Source organism: Camponotus floridanus, unplaced genomic scaffold (genome assembly GCF_003227725.1).
Source record: "Camponotus floridanus strain SB8 unplaced genomic scaffold, Cflo_v7.5 scaffold54, whole genome shotgun sequence".
NCBI classification, from domain to species: Eukaryota; Metazoa; Arthropoda; class Insecta; order Hymenoptera; family Formicidae; genus Camponotus; species Camponotus floridanus.
The window spans coordinates 1,126,534-1,152,005 of NW_020229703.1; the positions used below are offsets into that span (position 1 = coordinate 1,126,534).

Consider the following 25,472-nt stretch of genomic DNA (forward strand, 5'->3'; position numbering starts at 1 on the left):
TTTTTACATAAATAATATCAATTATACATATCTGTTTAAAAAAAAAACTGTAAAAAAGTTTATGGAAATTTTTTTCCAGCTACATCTATTAAGACTTCAACAGCATTCCATATGATGTTCTTTAATCTTTTATATGATTATATTGACAAGAGATTTTGCATTCTGATACATAATTTTTGACAAGATTGTATAAGATGAATTTTATATATACATACATACATATATACATGTATATATGTATGCATGTGTTAAGTCCTAATTTATGTATATTAAGATTTTTCTAATATTTGCAGAATATTAAAAAAAATCAACGAGAAATATTTCGGAATACCATTTCACTTATATAATTGTAATTTTCGATATATTACATTTGTACATTTACATGTATTGTTATTTCATATATATATATTTATATGTATATATATAAAATAACACATATAATAATAATAATGATAATAATAATAATAATAATAAATGTATATTTTGTATTATCTCAAATATATATACTATATAACATTATAAATATATTATCAGAGTTTAATTGAGAAATTGCGCCATTTTACACCAATTATTAAATATTATAGATATAAAATTTCTATTTCAATACATATAAACTTTCTTATATATAGATATATATATATAAGTGATTATATATATCACAAAAATGACACATTTTAGTCTTGTTTCTCAATACACATTTTTTTTATAAGTATAGATATAAAATACCTTAAAATTTGCAATCATAAAAACATAGTTTTGTTAAAAGAAAAGTTAATGCATAAAAATATTTTTTCATATTTGCTGCTTTCTTCGTTATAACAATTTATTATAATTATATGTAATTGTGTGTAATTGCAAACATTTATAAATATGTGTGTATACAATAATTTAATATATTTATATATATATTCTCATCTCTCAGAGTAAGAAAATAGAGAATTATTTATATTTAACATATTCTCTCAAGCAAAAGCAATTAAGCCTTGAATATAATGTAAAACTATAATATTTTTGGTATGTATATTTAATTGCACACATAGTTAAATTCTTTAGTTAAATTAATATATCCAAAATCTAATCTATTCTCATAACTTAATTCTATATCAATGGTACAAAATAAGATTGCACTTGTGTGATTATATTAATATCATTACTGACAACAGGTCTACCTCATTTTGATCGACCAAGTATTATATGGAATACCTAATACCTTAATACCTTAATATCTTGTGAAAATTAATATACAGCCCACTTCTATTATAGTAATATGCATCATCTTCTTTTTATATTAATTTACCTGCCACTGAAATATATCAAGGTGCAAATACTTATCCAAATATACAATCAAATAATTCAATACAGTAGCAAGAGTGCACTTGCTTTGTGATTTTACCTTTAATGCAGGTTGCGTATTGCTGGCAGCAGCTTCTTGTTCCCGTTTCTCAAGTTCCAATGCTCGTCGTTGTTGTCTTTTAACAGACTCTATATCTTTTATACCCCTTTGCTGTTGCTCAGCAATTCTTTTCTCAGCAGCTTCCGCTTGTTTCCTACGTATAGTCTCCTAAATAAACGTAATATACATAAAATAACACGTCAAATAGCAAAACGACGTAATTTTATATTTTTCATATTTCTCTATTATATATTAATTATAAAGATTAAAAAAACAAAATTTTTGGAGTTCAAATAGTGAAAATGATAGAAGCTACTATCTTAAAGAAAAAGAAAGTTTATCAAATAACAATATAACGATATAAAAGCATCATACAATCAAAATATTGATATTTTGAACGGATTTTTATAAACTTTTGCAGACGTACTCGGTCAGGCGTGAGATCTTCATATGACGATGATTCTTTGTAACAGAACGCACAACAGTTGCCCATGTTGATACGTTGTAAAACAAATCTTATAATCACTCGGAGTTGTGAAAAGAATGCTGTTAAATTAAGTTAACAATAGACAAAATATACATGACAAATCCAAAGCAATGGCTGGTAGCTGTCGGTTCGGATCAGCTGTCGCATGTCGTACGTATATGCTCGGTGATACGCATGCGCAATATCGTGATTGAACCATGTATGCTTGGCATAGGTCAATCACGATATTGCGCATGCGAATCATCGGGCATATACATATGACATGCGACAGCTGATCCTGAATGAATACGTTCGATTGATTCAGTAGAGGTTATTCGTAATAATTTGTAATATGAAAATAAGTTCTTTGCGTTTGTTATGTGCATCATTTTTAATATTAAATAAAAAAATTAAATTAAATAAAATAAGAAAATTGTAAGAGACATATATTTCTTACATTGCTTTTCTGTCAAATAATAATTCAATTAAATGCTAATTATATTCTAATTATATTCTAATTATTAATGCATATTACACGCATACATATATCTACACACAAAATAATGTTATTAGATTTTATATATCTTTTATTAGGGAAATAATGAAATTTTGAGAATAATTCAAAAAATCCTTAATGATAAAGGATCAATTTTCTCAATTTCATGTTACAATCAATTTACGTTCTAATGAATTTTTTAAATATGTCGAATAATAAAATGTTGCATTTATATATTTGACCAGAATATTATAAAACGTGTGTTTTTTTTACCTCCAAAAGAGAAATTCTTCTGTAAATTTATACGTCAAAGAAAAATAATTCCAAGTTTGAAACAAAGCATGCTTTGTATTTCTAATTGAAATCATAAAAAGCCACAATATATATCGACTTACTGTAATCCACAACGATACATACATCTTCTCTTATTAATGTCGGCGCAGCTGGCGCGAACATTGTGAAACGGCCGACAAGATTGAGAAAATTAATTGTCGTCTTCCAAGAGCGCGCGTTCCACCTCCGTGAAAAGGGACTGTGGATATCGAACATGTTACACACGTTGTTTGCACGTGCAATTAATCAACGGTCCTAGCTGCCTTGGGTATCAACCTGAAATTCTATTCGATCGATTCATACATTTCTTTGGGATTTTTCATCTCATAAAATACTTTTTTAGCGATAATACGAAAACTCGCTACCGAAACTTCCGAAACTTTTAAAACTCTTCATATATAAGCATCATTGGCGAACATTATCGTTTTATTATTAAATTATATTCGAAGTGCATTTCTATTATTCAAAGTCATTTTATTATTCAAACTTGGAAAAAGTACTTTTTCTTCTGCAAAAAATATTTGCTTAAATAGAGATTAAAATGTAATATAGAAATGATAAAATAATTATTTGATATTATTTTATATGTAATGTCAATAAGTTTTATTAATAACAAATAATAAATGTTATAAATAATAATTTTTTAAATAAATATATATAATAAAATAACAAGATAATATTTTAAATATTATATATGTAACATTTTCTATTTTTTATTATTTTGACGACATTTTTATTAATATCCAGATTATTAAATCAAGATTAATTTTTTTTGTATATGTTTTCTATACATATTCCGTAAATACTGTATGTATACTGTATTAATTAATGCACATATTATAAAATATATTTGTAATTGTATAATAGATAGAACAGACATAAAAATCTTCGATGCAAAAATGTAGATTAAGTAAAAAAAAAATAATAATTAAGAAATATTTGTTCGCGTGCATCGTTTCAGCATCATAAAAAGTATTAAATAAACATTGAAAAGTTCTTATACATTCGTACGAAACTCTAACGACTTTTCTCATCGTAAACCAGTGGAGCACGTGCCTAAGGTTGGATAATAAGAAGCAAGAAACAAGAAGAGATTATGCTCGTGGCAATTATAGAACACGCGGCAAACTTTTGCAATATCTCTCCAACTTTTATTGCTTAATACAGACTGTATTCTGAGAACGTGAGTAACTTTTTAATCTTAAAGCGCTCGTTCTTTTGCTATTCTCGTATATGTATATTAGCTATTCTAAATGCCATTCGATCTTCATCACAAATACATCTCTCTGTAAGACTTGCTTCTTGATCAAGGATTCTTGTCTCCTTTATTAATAATACACTTTATAATATATATATATATATATATATAATTAACACACATCATATGAAATTAAATTTTTCCTTATTTTTTTATTATTTGATAAATGTAGAAATAAATATTTCTGTATTTATTCTATTTTCATATTACAATGTAAATCAGTCAATAAATTACTGCAAAAATAAAAGAATACATAATAATATATATACACATAATACTAGTTTAGCAGATAATTTTTTAAAATTTAAATAAATTTAAAATAAATATTTAAAATAAATATAGCACATTTTAAATAATATATAAAAATAAAAGTATAGAATATTTAAATAGAGAATAAATTTTTTAATATAACGGAATACATAAATTGTATACGTATATTTTTTTAAATTTTACATGTGTTTAAAGTAAAACACAATAATATTTAATATTTCCCGAAGAATAAAAGATTAATAATTTTTCACTACTCTCTCTTTCTCTCTTTCTCTCGAAAATGTTGGAAATGCGACCGAGAAACATATGCAGAATCGGTCGGTATCTCTCGTGCGCGTAGTTTGTAAACTCAACGCTAGGCTTCGCAGACGATGAATCGATTACTCGTATTTGAAATGACATCTCAATGAGGATAAATTGAGGCTCGTCGCGAACGAAAGCATACTTACCTGGCGCAGAGGTTACCGTGATCAAAAAGGCGGTTCCTCCAGGGCGAGGCTCTTCCATTGCACCACGGTTGAGCTGACCCTTGCGAATATCCCTAATGTGGATATCTCGGGCGTACAATTTTTGATAGTCGGGACTGCGTTCGCGCTATCCCGGTCTAAGATAATGAAAACAGAAAAATTTTTCAGCATTATGAGAAAGTAGAATAAATCAGAATAAAAATTTTCTTTGATGTTGATTAGTCTTAAAGAGAAAAGATTTTTTCCGCGAGTAGAAAAAATGTTTCTTATTTTAATGTTGTTATTGTTTTCGTTGGTTATGCATAATTAATGAGAGAGGCGCTATGTCTCTCTCAATAGAATATTAGTATTTTACTCTTAAGATACTCTTAAATATATCTTACATGTCTTGCAAAATATTAGATTATTTGTCATACGCAAGCAAGTTCGTGAAAGAGATAACAGCTGATAGTTATTATAGAATGACACATACAAGTAATTAATATGTAAATTATTTTTTATATCGTATATATTGCAACATTGCTTTTCAAATAAATCGATATAAACAATTTAATGTAAAATGGAAAAATAATTTAAATAGTTTTCTGATTTGGAAATATATACATCTTTTAATTTTGTAAAAATGCAATCTGCATCAAAGCAAGAATAACAATGACTGATTCATACACTCTATGATAAATTGATCAGAGTATTAGATATCATATATAGATTATTTTCTCCAAATCATATTTAAATTAATCAAAAAATATACAGTCGATAGAATGAAATACACTTGCTCGGATATAATTCTATATAAAATTAATTGCAAACAATGAATATGTTTGCCATAACGCATATTCGCTAAGGACATTTCTTTTCTCCTATCGAACTTGTAATATAAGAAGACGTCTAATGGTTCTGGGATGCCAAAATATATGTTACCGTTATATACAGTACGAATTGTTGCCCTTTAAATTCCATTAAAAGCTGCAGGCACTAAATCGTCTGGTATCCCGTGAGGATAGCAACGGGCATGCGCCCAGGTAGGTACCGGCTGCTGCGGTTCCCGTGGGAGGTGCGCCGAGTACGAAAAGCAAGGACGACGAGTCGGCACAAGGCGCAACATAGTGCGCGCCTAGTTATGTTCTTCTCACGCTCGTGGGGTTGAAACGCTCAGTTTGATCGAGACACGGTCCATCGAGTCACGGAACGGACGCGAAAACCGATGCGTGTCACGAAGTGTTTGTAGGCATTCCTCATTTTTATTTCCTCTCTACTGGCACTTGAAAATAAATGTGTACTATGCTAGCTAAAGATAAAAAAAAATTATTCTAGATTTTAATTAAGGAATTAGTTTAATTAATAATTACAAGATATTAAAAATTCCTAAGGTACATCGAGCGATAATTATTTTTCTGTTCAAAGTCTCGTGATGTGAGAAAATTAACTCTATGAACTTCCCATGCGTTTTCGAAGAGCGCGATTCCAATCGATAACCAGTAATTCTGGTCGCAATCTCGAACATGATTTCCGCTAAAACCGGAAGGACATTCTCTCCGAGAGATTAGGCGCGATATCTAGGAAGCGCAAGACGGAATAGATCGACATGTCGACGATCAATCGCGCGCTTTAAAGTGGGTCGAGGAGGAGTCATAACGTCACGGTCACGTGCGGTGCGTTTCCACGTCCGCTAAGGAACCGCTCAAGGTCGTTGTAGTGGCTGGTGGCGGAAAGAGCAAGGTCGTCAGGGTCGCGGAATCGCGAAGAGAATGTGGAGGAAGGACGCGACGTTGGCCGGGTCGATCGTCGTCGTCGTCGCCACGTTGATTTCTCTGATCATTGACGGGACCGTCGCCGGAAGCTGCAGCTCCGCGAAGCTCTGCTGCCAGGGCAGGGACTCCGGCTGTGTCATCCAGAAGGAGTCGCCGAACGCGATTATCGAGAGCCCGCGCGATAAGCCGTGTTACTGCGATCATGCTTGTCTCAAGCTCGCCGATTGTTGCGATGACTTCAAGGAGACCTGCGGTGGTATGTGCTCGATGATCTTTGAAAGCGATAATCTTCTTGAAAAGAAGATTCGTGTGATTTTAATCAAATGATTCATTATAAAAAAAGATATCGTACTATTTTTGTGTACTAATAACTTATTTGGGAATAATCGAGTAATTTTAGATGAATAATTAATCTGAATCATACGAATTCATTTTTAACTTAATTAAATTTTCTGTATCTATTTAAAGTAAAAATTCATCCTTTAAATACGTTGTTCTTTCCAAGAAATAAAATGAGAGATTCGTATTCATGTTAAAAGATAAATCTTTTTAAAATCATCGATTGCAGATATAAGAAAATTTTATAATATAAATTATTATTACTATTAATATATATACTTATTATTAGTAGTATAAGTTTATAGTTTAAATAATTCAATGTCTATATCAATTACCAAATCTTAATAATTATTTATAGTAAAACCTGGTGTAAAATCAAAACATGGAATAAAAATTGTACTGATTTCAATTAATCGAAAATTTCGAAGAAATCAATTCTAGAGATTAATTAAGAGAATATGACATAGTCTGTCTTTACTAATGGATTAATTCGTGTTAAGTACATGGTTAGACATTACGGACATTATGGATTTTGTAGGATTATACTTGATTAAATACTTATACAATGCATATCTATTTTAAGGTCTTGTAATCATTTCAAACTTAATAATCTATAATCAGCTATTAAATTTTTAATTAATATTAGCATTTGCGTTCTTTATCTAGAAAAAAGTTTTATTGATGGCAAATTTTATTCGCCCATGCAAATTTTTTTTATTATTAGATAGTTTATTTTTTCTCATCTTTTTCACATATATTTCTCAATAAATGAATTAATAGCAAGTGATATGATTTATTTTTTTTTATTTTATAATACTTTAAAATCAATATTTATTTTCAATCAAAATTGTAAAAAAGTTCTGATGTTATGTTTCAACAAGTATCTACAATAACAAACAATCTGCAAACATTTAATCATGTAACTATCAATTTGATATATATAATCGAGCAACTATCAATTTGATGTATAGATGTTGCATTTAACAAGAAACAACGTATGATAAAGCGTTTCATATCGTATGTTTGATGTTCCTTGTTGTATATCGTATAAAGTTATCGACGCATAACGTATTCTAAAATTTGATAAGAAATATTAAGAAAATCAAATCTTTGTAAGTCATTTATTTATGAAAAAATTGATTAAAAAATTTTTCAAAAGTCAGTTTACAAAAGATTGAATATCAAAAATAAACACAAAAAATATGCCTATATAAATCTGTATGTATATGTAGGTGTTTCGTGTTCAGAAGAAATGGTCCGTAAGAAATCATCCTTTATATAGAGATAGGAAGAATTATTACCGCTTGTATTGCTTAAGTAAAGCTGATAACAGAGCTCTACCCAAAGGGTCAGCTCTGACAAAGTATAAAAGAGAAGAATATCTTTGCAAACTCATCCTATAATTTATAGACCGAATCTTTATGGTCATATTTTATAAATTTGACATAATATTGAGATAATGACATTTTCTCAAGTTTTTTGCTCTTTGCAATATCTTGTAGTCCCTAACGCATTTCAAATCTGTTATAATAGAATATTATCTTTACTTACTTTTTTATATTAAATGTTTGAATAATTAAATTAAGAGAATTTAGACTTATCTTTCTACTTTTCAATATTTCTTTCTACTTCTTGATATTTTATTTTATTCTTCTTTTATCGTAATTAATTTTTGGAAACTTTTGTTTGTCGTTAACAAGAAATACTATTGTAATTTTGTTGCCCATATTTACATAATAAATAGTCGAGCTGTCCTATATGTGGTGCGCAGTTTGAAATTATTTCCATTTTTATTGGTCACTGAGTGACGCCTGTTAGTAACAAAAAGAATTAATGTTACCCGATTCACATTTTCATTCGTTTAACGTGGCTATACGTTACCAGTTTAATTGCCAAATAATCAATAGCATACGTATAAATTGTTCACTATAATAACAACGCCAAATAAAAACCAAAAAAAGTTATAATTTATTGTAGATCAATCATGAAATGATTGCAAACGAGGAAAGCAGCAACTATCGATAATAAATATAATTTTATAAATTTTTTTAATAAATGTATTTTTATTAAAAAATGTTATGTTATTTATATTAAAAAATTTTATTAATAAATATAATTTTATTTCGTTGCATTTCATCTGGAATGTACATCTTTAATGCTCCGATTTCTTCTGTAAAACTTCGATATTCGCCAAAGGCAAAGCTACGCCGGAACGCGATTATCACGCTTACCTGCCGAAGAAGTTCTCGACTTAAAAATGTAATGCATAGCACTTGTGACTGAAATTTTTCGAATAGCACAAAGCCGTTCGTCCACAAGCGGGATAATCTTGCTCCCATTCTCATCGAATAAGTTTGAGACGTAATCTATAGATTTTATACGAAATCAAGAGATGTATTGCACATACATTCATATCAAATGGATTGTAAAAAGCAATCATATGAAAAGAATATTCATGCGTATTCCGTCGCTCTCTATAATTCATTTTTAACAAAAATTTATAACATAAATCTTTTATCGTTTTATAATAATACACTAAGAAAAAAGATTATTAAATATGTTTCTTAAGAATGACATGAAAATATTTCAGACAATTTCAATAAACTAGAGATTGATGAAAAATAATTGCACTGAGTGTTTTACTTAATGATATTTTGACAACAGATTTCAAAATTCATTGTTTAAAATAGCTTAGAGAGATCGTAATACATAAAACATTCTCATTTGACACGAATGGTAATAATAACCCTTCAAATTTCAATAGTATCCGGCGACAGCAATAACACATATGACATCATCTTACATAAATTACATAAATTACATAGATTAGAGACGATTATAGACGCATTATATTCTCGTTGTCTCGATGAATTTCCAACATCGCATATGTCATTCGAGCATTCATATTCAGTGAACCGTCAATCGACGGGTAGACAAAATAATTTAGTTGGTGTACACAATCGATCGATATAACCGTGGTCACGATCAGGTTTGGTGAACCAGATGCACCCCGATTCTCTCTAACGTTGAATAACCATAAAAGAGAAACGATAAATAAGTGATTATCTTGTTCTAATCGGCGTTTGCCACTTGCTGGCAAACTAACGCAAAATTTCGCATTTTGAATTTTATCGCGCAGGTGTGTTTTAATACCGGTTTATTCTCTATAAGTCTATAAAATATTCCTCTTATATTTATGAGTATTTACTAAAAAATTGATCACGTATAATAAATCTTTAAATTATCACTCATTGGAAACGTGAGAAAATACTATGTGAGAAAATATTGAAAATATGAATAATTACATTAATACATCAATTTGCGTAGGTAAAAAACGTGATTACATTAATATGTTAGCATCCATCATTTATTAATTATACATTATTTATTGTAAATGCAAATGCAACACGAAATATTTAATTTCATTTCATTAATTTTATTTCTCTTTTTCGTATTGTTTTAATATTTTTATTATGTGCCTCATTTATGATACATTTCGCTTCGCAAAGACCTCTTCAAAGACCTCTTTCCTATATCTTGCAGATAAAAGAGCAAGATCTTATTTATTCGAATACTTCTTCCTAATTGCTTTTTCAAAGCGTAATGATGCTCTATTATAAAAGAAGAACATTTTAGAAGCATAGAATAAATTGTGCTGTTCAACTTTTTGTGTTCAACAGAAGGTTAGATATCACTCTGGGTTAATTGCCCAGATGACTCACATTTTAGATGGCTGTTAAAAATTTGACGCGAAATAATTACTGCTCAATATTTCATCTGCAACGTTTAATTAACGCCGTTAACTAACTATAAACACATCGATCGTTCCATTTTTTAAATGTTGCGATAATGGTTTTCGATTTTGCGCGATTCTGCGTAAAATAGAACAGTACATTGAATTTCTACTTGCAATTTTTATCTCACGTACTTCACGTATTTTTTAATGGCAAAGTATCAGTGATTGCTGACACATTTATCGCACTTTTATTCTCCTTTAATACCCGTTCTCTCGAAAAGACGATATAGCAGAGTGACGTGAACAATGCACGGCGTTTCGAAGGGACGCTCATAAATCGCTATTTCTGCGAGCTGTCTTTTTATAGGCGGCGTAAAATATCTGGAAAATAATGCGATTGATCATTTGATTTCTATTGGACCATACACACATCTCAGTGCTGTATTGTATTGTATTTTGGAGAATTACATCTCGTATAATAATCGTCGTGTTAGACAGAGTTAATTACTTGAGAAGTTAAAGTGAGGAGCTTAAACGAGACTTTTCCGAATGTCCTGCTATCGATTTGTCGATCGCAGTGATGGTTTCGAAGCAATTTTATCGTTCGTCCACGATTAGATGGCCACATCTTAACCCCAGGTTCATCCAATCCTTACAGTGGTGGACTGCGCGGTGAGCGAATGGAGTCCGTGGAGTCCATGCGATAACGGATGCGGAAGTGGCACTCAAAGACGCAGCCGGGTGATCGAGATCTCGGAGAAGAACGGCGGAAAGCACTGTCCTCGTCTGGACCAAGTCAGGACTTGCCGCAGCTTCCAGACATGCCACGCCGGAATTCGTTCGCAACCGCACGCTAAAAGTGAGTCCGTTTCCGGCAAATGAAATAAACCGACGAATGAGTCGCATTTCAATTTAAGGGGAGTTTTTGAAACGATAAAAATTAATCTTGATTTATATATAGTATTTGATTTTTGTATTATAATTAGTCGATTATTGAAATTATTATCACGTTTTTTTCTGTTTTAGATTCACGAAATAAAATATTAATAATTCTCTTATAATAAGTATAATTATTAATTATTACGATTTTCGCGTGTGAAATTAATTAGTAGCTAAATTTTAATATAAAGAATAATATAAGAATAATATAATTTAATATAAGAAGAATTTAAAGAAAATTGAGATATAAAGAGAAAAAAATTAATTATTTTCTTTCTTCTTGAGTTTTCCAATTTTACACAACATACACATTCTCGCGACATTTTCCACGAGTATTTTAGAAAGTTTACAATCATACGCGGTTTACTCTCGAGATCACGTATTTACCACGACGCAAAATTCTTGACGTCTACCAACTGTTTCTCGATCCTAGACAATTTTCTTTCATTTGCCGCAGGTGTGACGCTTCTTGCGCTTTTTCCGGGTGATGGGAATACTACAGACGTAAGGATCAAGGATAGGATTGTCGATAAAAGGTAGGTAGGTCAAGCCCCCGTGCTTAGCTTTGGATCGTGCGAAATACGATTTGCCACACATGTTCCCAATTCGAACAGAAACAATGCTGTTTTCAGTCATTCGATCGATGCGTCGTAAAAATAGATAAAATAACGACAAATTCGTGAGAAAATTAAAGTCCAAAATCCTTTATATTTGTTTCACGTGGATATTGTTAAAGTAAATTTTTAAAATAATTAATTAAATAATATAATGAATTTATTTACAATAAATTTCTTAAAATATTTATATATGTAATGATAATTCATACTTTGTCTTAAATTTATAATCTTAAATTGCGACTTACATGTGTTAGGTGTTATTAATAATGCAACGCAGTTGGTGGGCAGATTAATTGGTGCTCTTAATTTTCAAAGTTCATTAGCTTCGAGATTATATACAAAGTTTATCACATTAAAAGGTGTCTCTTGAAATTTCTCGACAGATACATTTTTAATACTACTTCACTGTAACTAACAAAGATAAAATCGTCAATGTGCCGAGAATCTAATTTGACACGTGCTTCAGCTTGTCACAAAACACGTAACGCGAATATCGTGTCGTAGAATATCAAGATCTTTTGGTCATGTTGTCGAATGAATAAAGCAAGTTACAAGACCGGCAGCAGGCAACGGAATCCTTTGGGCCATTACACAATAGTCCGATGGCTGAAAAGAAAACATGAGAGAACTCGTTCTGGTTTATATTTTGCAATCTGCAATATAATGCGATATTATACACGTTTCAGAGGCAGCTGCGTTGCTTTCACTATTGTACGCGTCTCGCAGGGTTGCAGTAAAATTTCGGATTTACTCTCGGAAGGTTGGTATAAGTAATATACGATAATTATATCAATTATACGATAATTGATCTTCCAATATAAGAATCGGAAATATTATTTAATGGAATTCTACTTTTATTACCGAAATCGGATATTGAGATATGAAGAAATATATGAGAATATTTTTCTCTCAGAAATTGTGCGCTTCCTCTCTATTAAATTTTGTGGAAAAACTGAAATTTATTTATTTCTTTTTACACAGATATTGGTATACATATACATAATTTAGCTGTATTTTTTATTATTTACATATGTTTCATTTTTCGATGTTATAATTTTTAATTTTTTTATTAAATTACAAATTATAAATTGCTATGAGAGTCGGATGCATTTATACTTAAATAAAAATGTAAAATACTGTTATTTATGTATCAAATTGGAATATCATTTCGTAGAAATTTATAAATTATTAAAAGTTCAAGCTTTAATTTCGATAAATATATAATTATTGATATAGTTATATAATAAATATATAATTTAAACAAATATCTTATTTTTTATATTCTGATAATTAAATTAAATTAAATTAAAAAACATCTTAGGACAAACTTAGATAACATTAAATTCTGTAAAATTTTCTTTGTCACATTTTTCGTTAAAAGATTTATAATTTTAGATAAGTTCTAGAAAGACTTTTGTCTTTTGAAAGCAAAAAATTTCAATTAAAATAGAATATATAATACAAATGCTATTATACAAGCATTACAGTTTTAATGTTTGTGAATTATGTTCTTACAATTTTTTTTCTTTAAGAATTAAAATTTAAAGTATCGAAAACTATTGGAAAAGAAAATTAAAATTATCATTTATAATAATTAATGAAATTGCATGAAATAATATGCTAGCTTCGCAAATGCATGCTATTTATATATTATATATTATACTTAAATATCAACATAGTAAATCTGCATTTTTTTAATATTATATTTATGTATAAATTTATGTATTTCTTTTCTTTTTTTAAAAAGTTTTAAGAAATCGAAAAAGCTGCTTTCTCATGTCAAGAATAAATAAAGTCAGATACTTACAATTATTTAAAATTACATAGTTTATTTTAAAAACAAAGTATATATTCTCTTAAGTCTGTATTTCCTCGTGGAAAAGAAAAAGTAAAGGCAGATATTACACTAGAGAGCCACTTTTAAGACTTAACATTTTTCAAGTTTTTGTAATTATAATGCTTTGAAGAGTCAATAAATGTCTGTCTTGTTGCAAAAAAATAGTTTGCATTATAATAGGATCCGCTTTAAGGGAAAAATTGTAGCTTCATGCTACACTTAGCAGTTCGACATTGTAATAAAAATAAAATTCAGTAGTCGGCACATGTCTCGCAAGAGTTTTAAACTTGTAATATTAATTTCAACTTTTGATATTCTCATTTATATCGCGTGACGCACGAAACTCGAAAGATTATGCGCTCGCACGCGTTTATACATTATATACTATAAATATATATATTATTGAAAAAAGTTATTTAATTCTCTTTTAAACAAAATATTGCCCTTCTTTTAATCAAACTTTTGAATAAAATGTAATTTGAAAATATTTATTAAAATAATGTAATATTTTGAACAGCATATATTAAGCATTGTTATGATGAATATTTTATCTAATTAAATTATATACAATTATAAGTTCTGTATTAATCTTGTAATTACAGGAATTTTCTGCACGCTCGGTTTTTACTACAAAAGAACGAGATCTCTTATCTAGAATTGTATAATAAAGTAGGGCTTTTAAGGGAATCCAAACCTAAACTCCTCAAAATTTGAATACGTAATTCGCATAATGATGAATCGCGTCGCCAAAGTGGAAATGAAGCGACTCGATCTAGTCTCAATTAACGTGCGCTACGGTTGCGCGACGTAACGTCATGTAAATTGGAGCGTAGCTTCCGCGACGCTGTTCTACGACGGCTGTTATCGCAAAAGATCGACCGGATGAAGTGGATGCGGTGGCGAAGATAACGGTTGTTTCCTACCAACGACATATCAGACGCAGATAAGACACGAACGCGGAAATTTGCGGACAAAAGCAAGTTATTTCGATGATGGCTTACTTATTATCTTTATATCATTAAATTAGGCGTTTTGTTTTTCCCACTTTATGCATTTTGGTCTAATCACTTCGCTCTTCTTATCAAACTTAGTAGAAAATAAACGTTTAATTACTTTGTGATATTTATAGTATATATATTTTATTTAAAAGATGATTGAGAAAGGGATTATTTATTTCTCCCATGCCTTTCGATTTTGGATGACTTCCAGTTTTATCTGTAATATTTATGTAGTATAAATGAATTTTTTAAATTTCTAAAATAAAATGTCCACAGTACCTGACGATATCTGGAATAAAGCATAAAATAGAGATAAAATAGACTACAAGAATGAAATAATAATAATATTAAACTTAATATTATTTAAAATTATTTAAAATTACAATTACAAAACAAAAAGAACATAATATTAAAGTTTAAATAAACAAAAAATAACAAATACACATAAAAATTAAAATAAGAATTAAAATCAAGAATTAAAACTTTGGTTACTCGTTGGTCTCTTAAAATTAAAATTGAAATCAAAATCACAAGCAAAATCAAAATTTAAATTGGACTTGAATTTCAATCTTAAATATTAACTATTATAATTAAAAGATTAATTAATAAAATAATTAATAAAAGAAAATTAATTATAATATATTATAATTATTAATTTTAACTTTTTTTGTCAACACTATACGACGTTAAAAACCGCAAGAGAGTTTTTAGGCGTCTACGTTAAAAGCGTACAATATTAAAAGCACCTTTTTTCAATAGACAGCGCATCTCTCACGGGCCTAATTATAACAAGACGGTATATAATTATAATAAAATATCGCTTTCGAACGAAAGCGATAAGCGTCTAAAATTGTCGTAGGTTCACGGATCTGCGTGGAACGTCCCGATAACGAGAGTCTAGATCGATACGTGGGGATCGGCAAGTGGAAACTATCGACCGATATCGCCGGCAGCAACAATCGGCGCGGTCGATCGACGAACTCTTCCTGTCACGGCAAATGGATCGGCGATTCACGGTTGCTAGTGGATTGTCACGATCCGCGATGCGAGCAAGTGCCGCCTCGGTATACCTCGCAGGTGTTCCGCGGTCGCAGGGACGTGGACACCACGGACGTCGTCGTCATCGTCAGCAATCCGGATAGATCCGTGAGAAGACGTAGAAGAGGCAGACGACGGAAGAGGAGCAGAAGGAGAAGACACGACGTCGCCGCTGTCGTGGAACGGTGAACGTTCCTACGGCGGCTTCCGTGTCGCAGCTTCTTCCCCGCGAGTGTCTCACTTCTCACATTAGAGAATCCTTTCCTCTCTTCCTTCCTCTACCCTACGTCTATTATACATGTATAGTGTATGTGGTAATTGTACGTGAGAAAGGCACTTCAGAGATTGATCTCGCAGAAATTTCGAGTCCCTCTTCCCGTAGTGAAGTCGACTTTGAATTATAAAGATTGACAATATGAATAGCATTTCATAAATTAAACTTCCAAGCTACAAATAAATAGCAGAAAGTTAATAGAATTTTGATTTCAAATTTAATTATTTTTTTCTTTATCAAAAAATATCGGATTTTTGTAAAAAATTTTTGTAAAAATGAAAAAAATGCAAAGATTATATTCTCGACATAAATTTCATTTTTTCCATTCTTTTAATATATTTTTTCTATATCTAATATTACCAATTATAATATAATCAACAATTTTCTGCTATCTTTTTTGTTTAATTGTATTTTATTTTCATTAATTATTATTTGTAACCATTTAATTATCTTCGACGTGAATTTTTCTCGTGTTAAGTCTTTTAAAGCTCTAGAAGTTAAAATATAGTAAAAACTATTTTATTTTATTTCTTTCTTCCTTCTCGCCTTTTTTTATCCTATCTGACTGTAGCAATCGGAATCAGATTATCCTGATAATTATCATATCGATTTTATCATTAGAGCGGACTTGCAAAGCGTCCATCGGGAGACAGTGTTTCTTATTCCCTTGACACTTTGCAGGGAAACATGCATGATTATCGATATCAGCACAACTATGAGCGCATTATGTATTAGCATTATGATTCACATTGTGATTGTAGATTTAATAAATTGTTAGACGACAAGACTATAGAAATAAGGATACCAAAAGGAAACAAGAGTGCTGATAATATATATATGTTGCATTTCCTTTTTTATTATTTTTCCTCTGCTTTTTCCTGCTCTTCGAATTTAATCTAATATATTATACGTATTGTTGAAGATATGTGAATTATATGTATATACATATACATAATTCATATATCATTCAAATATAGCAAATAAAAAAAGAATTTTATCATTATTATAATCATAAATATTTGTATTTTATTAATAACATGTGACTATATTATAGTATCTCTCATGAGAAAGAAGATTTATAAAAGCAAAGAGATATATGCTGCTTTATCTACGTAATTTTTTTATTATCATTTTATAATATAACCGACATTGTAAAAATTCTTTTATATATTTAAAATACAGGGTGTTCCAAAATTAGTATTATTTATAATTCGAAAATTGTAATGCCTCGACACTAAGAACAATATTCTCTTTAATTCGAACTCTAACAATAAGGATTTATTATGGCTTCGTAGTAATGTTAATTTAATGTATGCGACACCTTGTAAGTTTTGAAATGTATAATTTTCAATGTATCCCTAAATATATACATATATTATATCAAACTTGTATTGCGAATATATCATATGATATAATAAAATTTTCATGAAACCTCGTTTTTTAGTTTTTAGTATCTGCGGCTGTAAACGCGCGGAATGTTATCATTTACGAGTACATATCGAGTGCATGTCGAGAGGATAGAGACTCTCGAAGCGAGATGAACAAAATGTAAAAGCACAGTCAATAAAGGACACTTGCACATCTGAATTACTGAGCATAATTGAATTAAAGTTCAAGACAATTCCTTGCCCATTTATCTACAATCTTTTATCTTTGTTTCTTTCTTTAAACTATAAAATTTTATTATGATCTATCTAATAATGAAGAATATATAACATACACTCGTATATATGTATCGGTTAGAAATTAATTAATTGAATGAAATACTTATCAATTATTTAGCTGGATTATAAATTACTATATTGGATAATAATTGCATGCCAACAAACATGATAATCATAGCTTATTGTTTATAATCATTCATTTCATGAATAATAACGTTTAATATCAATAATAATTAACATATTGCGATTTAAGTCTGCTTTAATTACAAATAAATATATTATACAATACTTTGAATATATATTTACAAAAATATTTTATATTCTCCAAAAACACAATGATTACATTAATATGAAAAAATTAGGTGTGATTTGCGATAAAATAATATGTCGGTCTATTTTCGGATTCACGTGATTATTGCAGTTTTAACCGCTTTTGATTTCCTTCGAAAACAGGAAAACCTATGCATAGGATTTGATTTGAGCAGTGATGCTTTCATTGTTTTTTTGATGCCGTCTTTCCTGTCTATCTCGCACTTCCTGGACGGATCCTGCGGTCACTTGGAAGCGCGATTGTTTATCGTTGACAGACCGCCATATCCTTTGCGATTCTCTTATAAATGCTGACATCAAGACACTCAGTTAATAACTCGTTGTGTCTCAGGAACAATCCTTGTTCTCGCGCTATCGAGATATCAAGCTTCGCTATCAATTTCCAGCATACGCATCACGTGTTCGCTAATCTTTTACTTGTCGAATTAGTTGCTCGCACTTGTTGACAGTCAACATGTCGGGAAACAAGAAATCGGATATTCTATACCTGTTTGATCGACCCGCAGAGCCGGTGTACGTGCCCAAGGGAGAGAACCAAGTCGCTTTTCAAGTACCGGATAACTATCTGGTGAGTCTGATCTTGTTTGGCGCTTTTATTCCGCGAATAAATTTGAATTTCACAACTGTAAATTTGAAGCTTTGTAGTTTATATGATTTTGAATCTTTCGATTATATATTAAAAGTAAATTGTATCTTAGATATCTCTCTATTCATCACATGCAATATTTTTTAAGTTATTTAAAAGCTAAAAAAATTGTGAAGAAATGTGTGAAGCTAAAAAAATTGTGAAGAAATGTGTGAAGAAAAGAAAAATATAAAAAGATTCCTTTTAATTCCTTTATCATTATGTCTCTTGAATTTCTCTCATATTATCTTCTTCTTCATGTTTTACAGAATTTTTATAAACAATTTGTAATATTAAATTTATTTCCATAATATGCAGAATTTTATTTAAATGAAGAAACAACTTTAAATATTTTTTCATTAACATTATTGATCATTTTTCTTTGTAAACGGTTCTTCAATATAAATTTCGCTTTTTTTTCAAACAAATTTACAGCCTGAAAATCGACAAGCGATGGCTCCTGCGGTGTTTAACCGTTTCGCTGATGACACCAAGACAAGAGTTCAAGTGAAACAGATTAGTCTGCCAGATTTAAGCGTCCCTCTTCAACTTGGACGTCGAGAGCCCTTCTCTCTTTTCATCCCTAAACATCGAAAATTAGCTGCGCGACTTATTGACATCTTTTTAGGTTCATTTCCGTGATTTTATTTATATATAATATCTTATTTTGCTTGCGTATAATTAAATTAATTAAAATTCTTATTTTGCATAATAAGTTTTTTCGCACGGACAAACTTTGCGTTTTAATAATTAACTTTTAATTTATTTTATACAGGTATGCGAACCTACGACGATTTTCTTTCGGTATCTGTTTACTGTCGCGATCGCGTTAATCCCGAGATGTTCGTTTACGCTCTCTCCGTGGCGATCCTGCATCGTCCCGATACCAAGGATTTGCCGATACCACCGCTGTCGGAAATTTTCCCGGACAAGTACATCGACAGCGCGATATTTGCCAGAGCAAGGGAGGAAGCCAACATTGCACCAACTGGCTCCAGGGTATAATGCACTTGCTCGCTGACGCATTAATTACCAACAAGCCCGTTTACTCGATTATGCGGTTTAATTAACCAGTTAACTTATTCTTTGAATGCAAATTGTGATTTAAAATGCTATGGAATTTTCTTTCCAATTTTATTATGCTTTTCGATATTAAATTCGGGAAAAGTATCATAACAGACCAAGACACACACGTTTGATTATGTTCTAATAGATTGTACTAGAAGCTCAAATAGCGTATTACAACCTACTATAGTTTAGTAAGCGAATCGTGTTTAGATGTTCGATTGCAATTTTCGGAAATTTACATACTTTAAAGACCGTTTTATTAGATTTGTATTCCAATATTGTTCGCGCAAGTTTCTAAAGCGAAGAGTTACAATAAAAATTACTATAACGCGATAAATAGTCGTTTCGATAGAGAGGATTGCTTTTGTCAATCTTCAAACGTGAACAATTTTATTATTACATCATATTCGCGTAATATATTCGTAGTTGCCCATCGAAATTCCGCGAGATTATACCGCGTCGGATCTCGACGAGGAGCATCGCGTGGCTTACTGGAGAGAAGACATCGGGCTCAATCTTCATCACTGGCACTGGCATCTGGTCTATCCATTCGAGACTGACATAAGGATTGTTAACAAGGATCGACGTGGCGAGCTATTCTATTATATGCACCATCAGATCCAAGCTAGGTAAGACACACGTAAGATAAGATTGGATACCGTATCGTGCCGCAAGATCACGCAGACAACCGAGGATCAAATTCTGACGTCGATCGTTGTTATCGTACGGAAACTTGTCTCGAATCTGATATTCCAGCATTGTTTGCCAACGGGTTCTAGTACGCATTCACACGTAGGAAATCATCGAGGAAACTTGTTACGTAGCTAATTTAAAAAATGAAACTCGAATGCTTGTTGAAGCACTTATCGAAATACATCAGAGAAATTAAACGCAACGTTATAAAGAATATCTCGTATAAAGAGAATTATATTAAAACTTCAAAGTTATTATCTTTCTCAACGCGTAATAGCCTTCAGCTGTTCATGAAATTTTAATTTATTTTTATAAACTCTATTTATATAGAAAAAGCGACTTTTCCGTAAGAAAGCTTAGTTTTTCTTTTTATTACAAAAGTATTTGCCGTCAATTTATGATTTGCCGCTAGATCGAACATTTGCGGATATCACCTGCGGGAATTTCCGAGGTTTCTGCCGTTATTATTCTCATTCCGTCTGATTTCTCTCTTTTCGCAGATACAATTGCGAACGTCTGTGCAACCGATTGGGTCGGGTGAAGCGTTTCCACAATTGGCGCGAGCCGATCCCGGAGGGTTACTTCTCCAAGTTGGATTCGTTGGTGGCCAGTCGCACCTGGCCGGCCCGTCCGGCCGGTGCCGTCCTCAAGGATATCAACCGTCCCGTGGATCAACTCAGTTTCGATCTTCAAGATCTGGAGAGATGGCGCGATCGCATCTACGAAGCCATTCACACCGGCGCTTACATCAACCCCCGAGGCGAGAGGGTGCCTTTGACCGAGTTTGGCGGCGTGGACGTGCTCGGTAATATTATGGAGGCCAGCATTCTGTCGCCCAATCAAAATGTCTACGGGGATCTTCATAATCTCGGTCACGTTGCTATTTCTTACTGTCATGATCCGGATCATCGCTACTTGGTAATGGGTTACGCAATCATATGTTGTTATAATTATGAAAAGATATGAAAATAACAATATATAATTTTTAATATTAAAGATTTCTTCTTAACTGTATCGATCGTTTTGTCTTTCCAATTTTTTAACATGCAGTATCTCGGATAAAAAAAAAAGTCGCATCTCTACTTTTCACGTTGAGAATTAATGAAAATAATTATATTACATGTTGAAATAATAAACGGAATATTTTTTCTTCGTGTCCCTTTATAGGAAACTTTCAGCATCATGGGAGAACCGGCCACCGCTATGAGAGATCCCATCTTCTACAGATTCCACGCTTTCGTCGACGATGTATTCCTGGAGCACAAGAATACACTTCCCGAGTACAGCCTACAGCAGGTGGGTGTGCACAGCTGTCCCGCTTCCGCGATATATCATCAGTTCACCCTAGTATATAATGCCGCTAAGTACATGTAACATGTGGCCTCAAATTACGCGAAGCCACCAGACGACAAAAACGCGTTAAACTATTTAATTTAACAAGACCGCTGGACATGTCGGAATTTATCAATCTTTTTGCCATTGTGGCGTTAATTTAGTAAACCGATAAATAATACGTCAATTTTATTTTATGATTATTAATAATAATATAGGATATTTTTATCAATCTTTTTTCCAGTGCGCAATTTCGTTAAATACTAAACCGATAAATAATATATTAATTTTGTTTTATAATTGTTAATAATATAGAATATTTTTTAATTATCTTTACAAAAGTCTTTGAAAAATTCTTTTCTTAGTACACATTTAATTTTTTTTGACGTAATTCAACCGATGTAATTTAATCTTCTCACCAACACAATTTTTAAGTTTTTAATTCTGAATAACTTGGTAATTAAAACTTAGGTTAAAGAGACGTAATTTAAAGACGTGGTCGGAGAATTAAAAAATTTAGAATTAATTTCACTACTTCTTTATATTCTTAAGTCTTTACGTGTCACATTATTTTTATTTTTAATATGAAGAGCTTCTTAATTAAACTTCAATTTAAATTTTATTTTGAAGAATGCCAGCCTTAAATCCTATCTTGGAATTTGACTGAAAGATTGAAGAGAAATAATTACCGAGACCCTCTTTTTATACACGGCATTAGCGCGGAATTTAATGGACTTTTTTTGTTCGCTCATGCGATTTAGTTGGACTTTCCCGGCGTGGAAATCACGGACATAGGAGTGCAGACTCCGAATCAACCGGAAAATCTTCTCGCTACTTTCTGGAACAAGAGCGACGTCGATTTATCCCGCGGTCTCGATTTTACACCGCGCGGTCCGATTCTTGCTAGATTCACTCATCTGAATCACGCCGATTTCACATACAAAATCACTGCCAACAATCGCAATAACGCACCGCGCCGAGGAACCGTTCGTATATTCATGGCCCCCAGACAGGACGAACGTGGACTGCCTTACGTCTTTAGAGATCAGAAGGAGCTCATGATGGAAATGGATAAATTCACTGTGCTATGTGAGTCGCTTTCATATCAATTTTGTTATTATTTTTATCCTGATTTATTTTTAACATAATCTTATAATAATAAATCTTATAATAATAAATCATATATCCAATAATATATCCAATAATAAATATAAACATACATTAATGTTGGAAATTTGTAGGACTTCTTTTAATTTATTTTTAACATATGACGATCGAAAATGAAAATATTAAAATAATAATATATAATAACGTATAATTTTTGTCATATCAATCTACTTTTGTACATAATCAGAAATTCCAAAAATAAATATATTTTATTATTAATATATTTATTATTTTATTATTTTATTATTTTAAAAAAATATGATAAGCAAGTGATGTTTAACAATACTTGAATTTTATAAAATTTTTGTTTACTCGTGTCTAGTGAAACCAGGACAGAATACTATCGAACGTAAATCAACGGAGTCCTCGGTAACTATACCGTTCGAAAGGACATTCCGCAATCTCGAAGAGAACAGACCGATCGGCGGCGATAGTCTGGAACAGTTCAACTTTTGCGGGTGCGGCTGGCCGCAGTACATGCTGATACCTAAGGGAAAGGAGGAGGGATTCCCAATGGACCTCTTCATCATGATATCCGATTACACCGGTGACGCGGTGAGTACTTTTTATACTTATTGAGCTCTTACGGGGGGGTGCTTAAGAGCTTACGGTGTGTCAGGTGATGGAAACCTTCCAACCTTCTCTTTTCGTCCCTTTTCCTATCCCTCTTCTTTTTTAACGTCGTTCCGGAAAGACGCGTTTGCGTTACTTCGCTTCTACCCGCAAAAAGAGAAAAAGGAAAAAAAATAAAACGATATCCAACCAACGCGCGCTAAAGGAATTGCTTTACCGTTCCGCGGTGACGCGTACAGGTGGAGCAGCCCGAATCAAGGGATGGATGCAGGGACGCCGTGAGCTACTGCGGTCTGCGGGACCGCAAGTATCCGGACGCGCGACCCATGGGTTATCCGTTCGATCGCAGAGCTCGAGTTGGCGTCGAGACTCTGCCCCAATTCCTCACCGGTAATATGGCGGTCACGCAGATCACTATCCGCCACACGGACACTGTGCTACCGCGAATGCGATCCGGAAGCATGAGCAACACCCTCACCTTCGCCTGAATCTGATGATTGACCGACCGACCGACCCACGGAGCACTCTCATGTACCTCCGCCGAGAATTCCGTCACCTCCGATCTTCGCCGCATTCCCGCGATCCTGCAATATCCGTCGGAGATCGCGACTGATTGCGGGGGAGGAAGGGGGCAGGAAGGGGTGCAAGAGACATGGTTCTATCTAGTCTATATCCTTGGACGATGAATGCCGGAATGACGGGACGAGAGTGAACGAGAAAAGCCGGAGGTTGGACGACACGCTATTTCCATATTTTCAAGACGCAGGATTATTCGGAGAATCTTTTCTTGACGCAGGAACGCACAATCTTGTACAAGAATAATTGCTCTCTAAACGCGAAATTGATTCTCCCTCGAAAAACGATATTTCACTTTAGTTGTGTTCATGTTGTAAAACATAGCGTTACTCTCCTATTTTGCCGCAATTTTTTTTTCATGCGTACTTAGTTTCTTTTTAGTTATTTTAGCATACATTTATATAAATATAGCGCTTTGTATCTGCGTAGCTTACAGTTATATTTGCGTACTTCTCTTATATTTTAATTTTAATTTTATAAATGTTTTTCTATTACGCGAATCAATTCTATTTGAATCTTTCTCTCGAACGATTCTGTAGAGATTGTTATATTTACGATTTCACAATTTACACGTCTACGAACAATAAGTACCGCTTAACAAATGTATCTTTGCGTAAAAACGGGAACAAAGACATGCCTCGGACGCCCAAGCGAAGCTTTTCCTGTCTTCTTTCTCTCGTTTCACCCGCATTACGGAAACTAGATTGTAGGAAGCAGCAAATGTAAAAAGCAAAAAAAGATAAAAATAAAGTCTATGCAAATTAGACGCGCGTTTTTTAAACTCTTTTATCGCATTTCCGGTGTTGAAAGCAAGCGACAATGTTTCGAATACACGAAAGCATCATTTAGCGAAGATTCTAAATAATTTAATTAAATATTTCAAATTTTGTCACATAAATTTCTCTCTTTCTCTCTGTCTCGTTAGCATCACATAATTAGTTTTTACATTATTATTAAAAATATTATTAAAAATACCTCTATCTCGCATACATATTTTCGTAAAATATTTTCAAAATATGTATATATTAAACTAGGAATATTTTTATTATATTTCCTTTAGTCGCCTCGTTATCATAAAAATTACGACGGGATATTAACAGAAGAATGGAAAAAATAATGAGATTTATGTGTATGTCTTTCATTTATAATTTATATTATAATTAACATATTATAGTTTAATTACTAAGTACATCTCTATCAACTGATCCGCAGTCAACATTTTCATATGTATC

General features: G+C 31.7%; 3 protein-coding genes and 1 non-coding gene across 4 annotated transcripts; 3 read left to right on the top strand and 1 right to left on the bottom strand.

The window, feature by feature from the left end:
• Positions 1-949: 949 nt before the first annotated feature.
• Positions 950-2,043, bottom strand: LOC105254072 (small VCP/p97-interacting protein). Its single transcript, XM_011262558.3, has 3 exons — positions 1,821-2,043; positions 1,394-1,561; positions 950-1,303 (listed from the first exon to the last, which is right to left on the bottom strand). The coding sequence occupies exons 1-3, from the start codon at positions 1,884-1,886 to the stop codon at positions 1,289-1,291; spliced, it is 249 nt and encodes an 82-aa protein (XP_011260860.1). The 5' UTR covers positions 1,887-2,043; the 3' UTR covers positions 950-1,288.
• Positions 2,044-4,657: 2,614 nt separating this feature from the next.
• Positions 4,658-4,819, top strand: LOC112639274. Its single transcript, XR_003123407.1, has one exon. It is a non-coding gene; the product is annotated as a U1 spliceosomal RNA (small nuclear RNA).
• A 1,061-nt stretch (positions 4,820-5,880) lies between these two features.
• LOC105254035 (somatomedin-B and thrombospondin type-1 domain-containing protein) lies at positions 5,881-16,421 on the top strand. Its single transcript, XM_025412662.1, has 5 exons — positions 5,881-6,690; positions 11,168-11,368; positions 11,906-11,984; positions 12,752-12,825; positions 15,760-16,421. The coding sequence occupies exons 1-5, from the start codon at positions 6,432-6,434 to the stop codon at positions 16,125-16,127; spliced, it is 981 nt and encodes a 326-aa protein (XP_025268447.1). The 5' UTR covers positions 5,881-6,431; the 3' UTR covers positions 16,128-16,421.
• Positions 16,422-18,520: 2,099 nt separating this feature from the next.
• Positions 18,521-25,006, top strand: LOC105254027 (phenoloxidase 1). Its single transcript, XM_011262478.3, has 9 exons — positions 18,521-18,774; positions 19,267-19,459; positions 19,607-19,830; positions 20,326-20,528; positions 21,093-21,510; positions 21,760-21,888; positions 22,686-23,013; positions 23,414-23,646; positions 23,904-25,006. The coding sequence occupies exons 1-9, from the start codon at positions 18,661-18,663 to the stop codon at positions 24,150-24,152; spliced, it is 2,091 nt and encodes a 696-aa protein (XP_011260780.1). The 5' UTR covers positions 18,521-18,660; the 3' UTR covers positions 24,153-25,006.
• Positions 25,007-25,472: the final 466 nt, after the last annotated feature.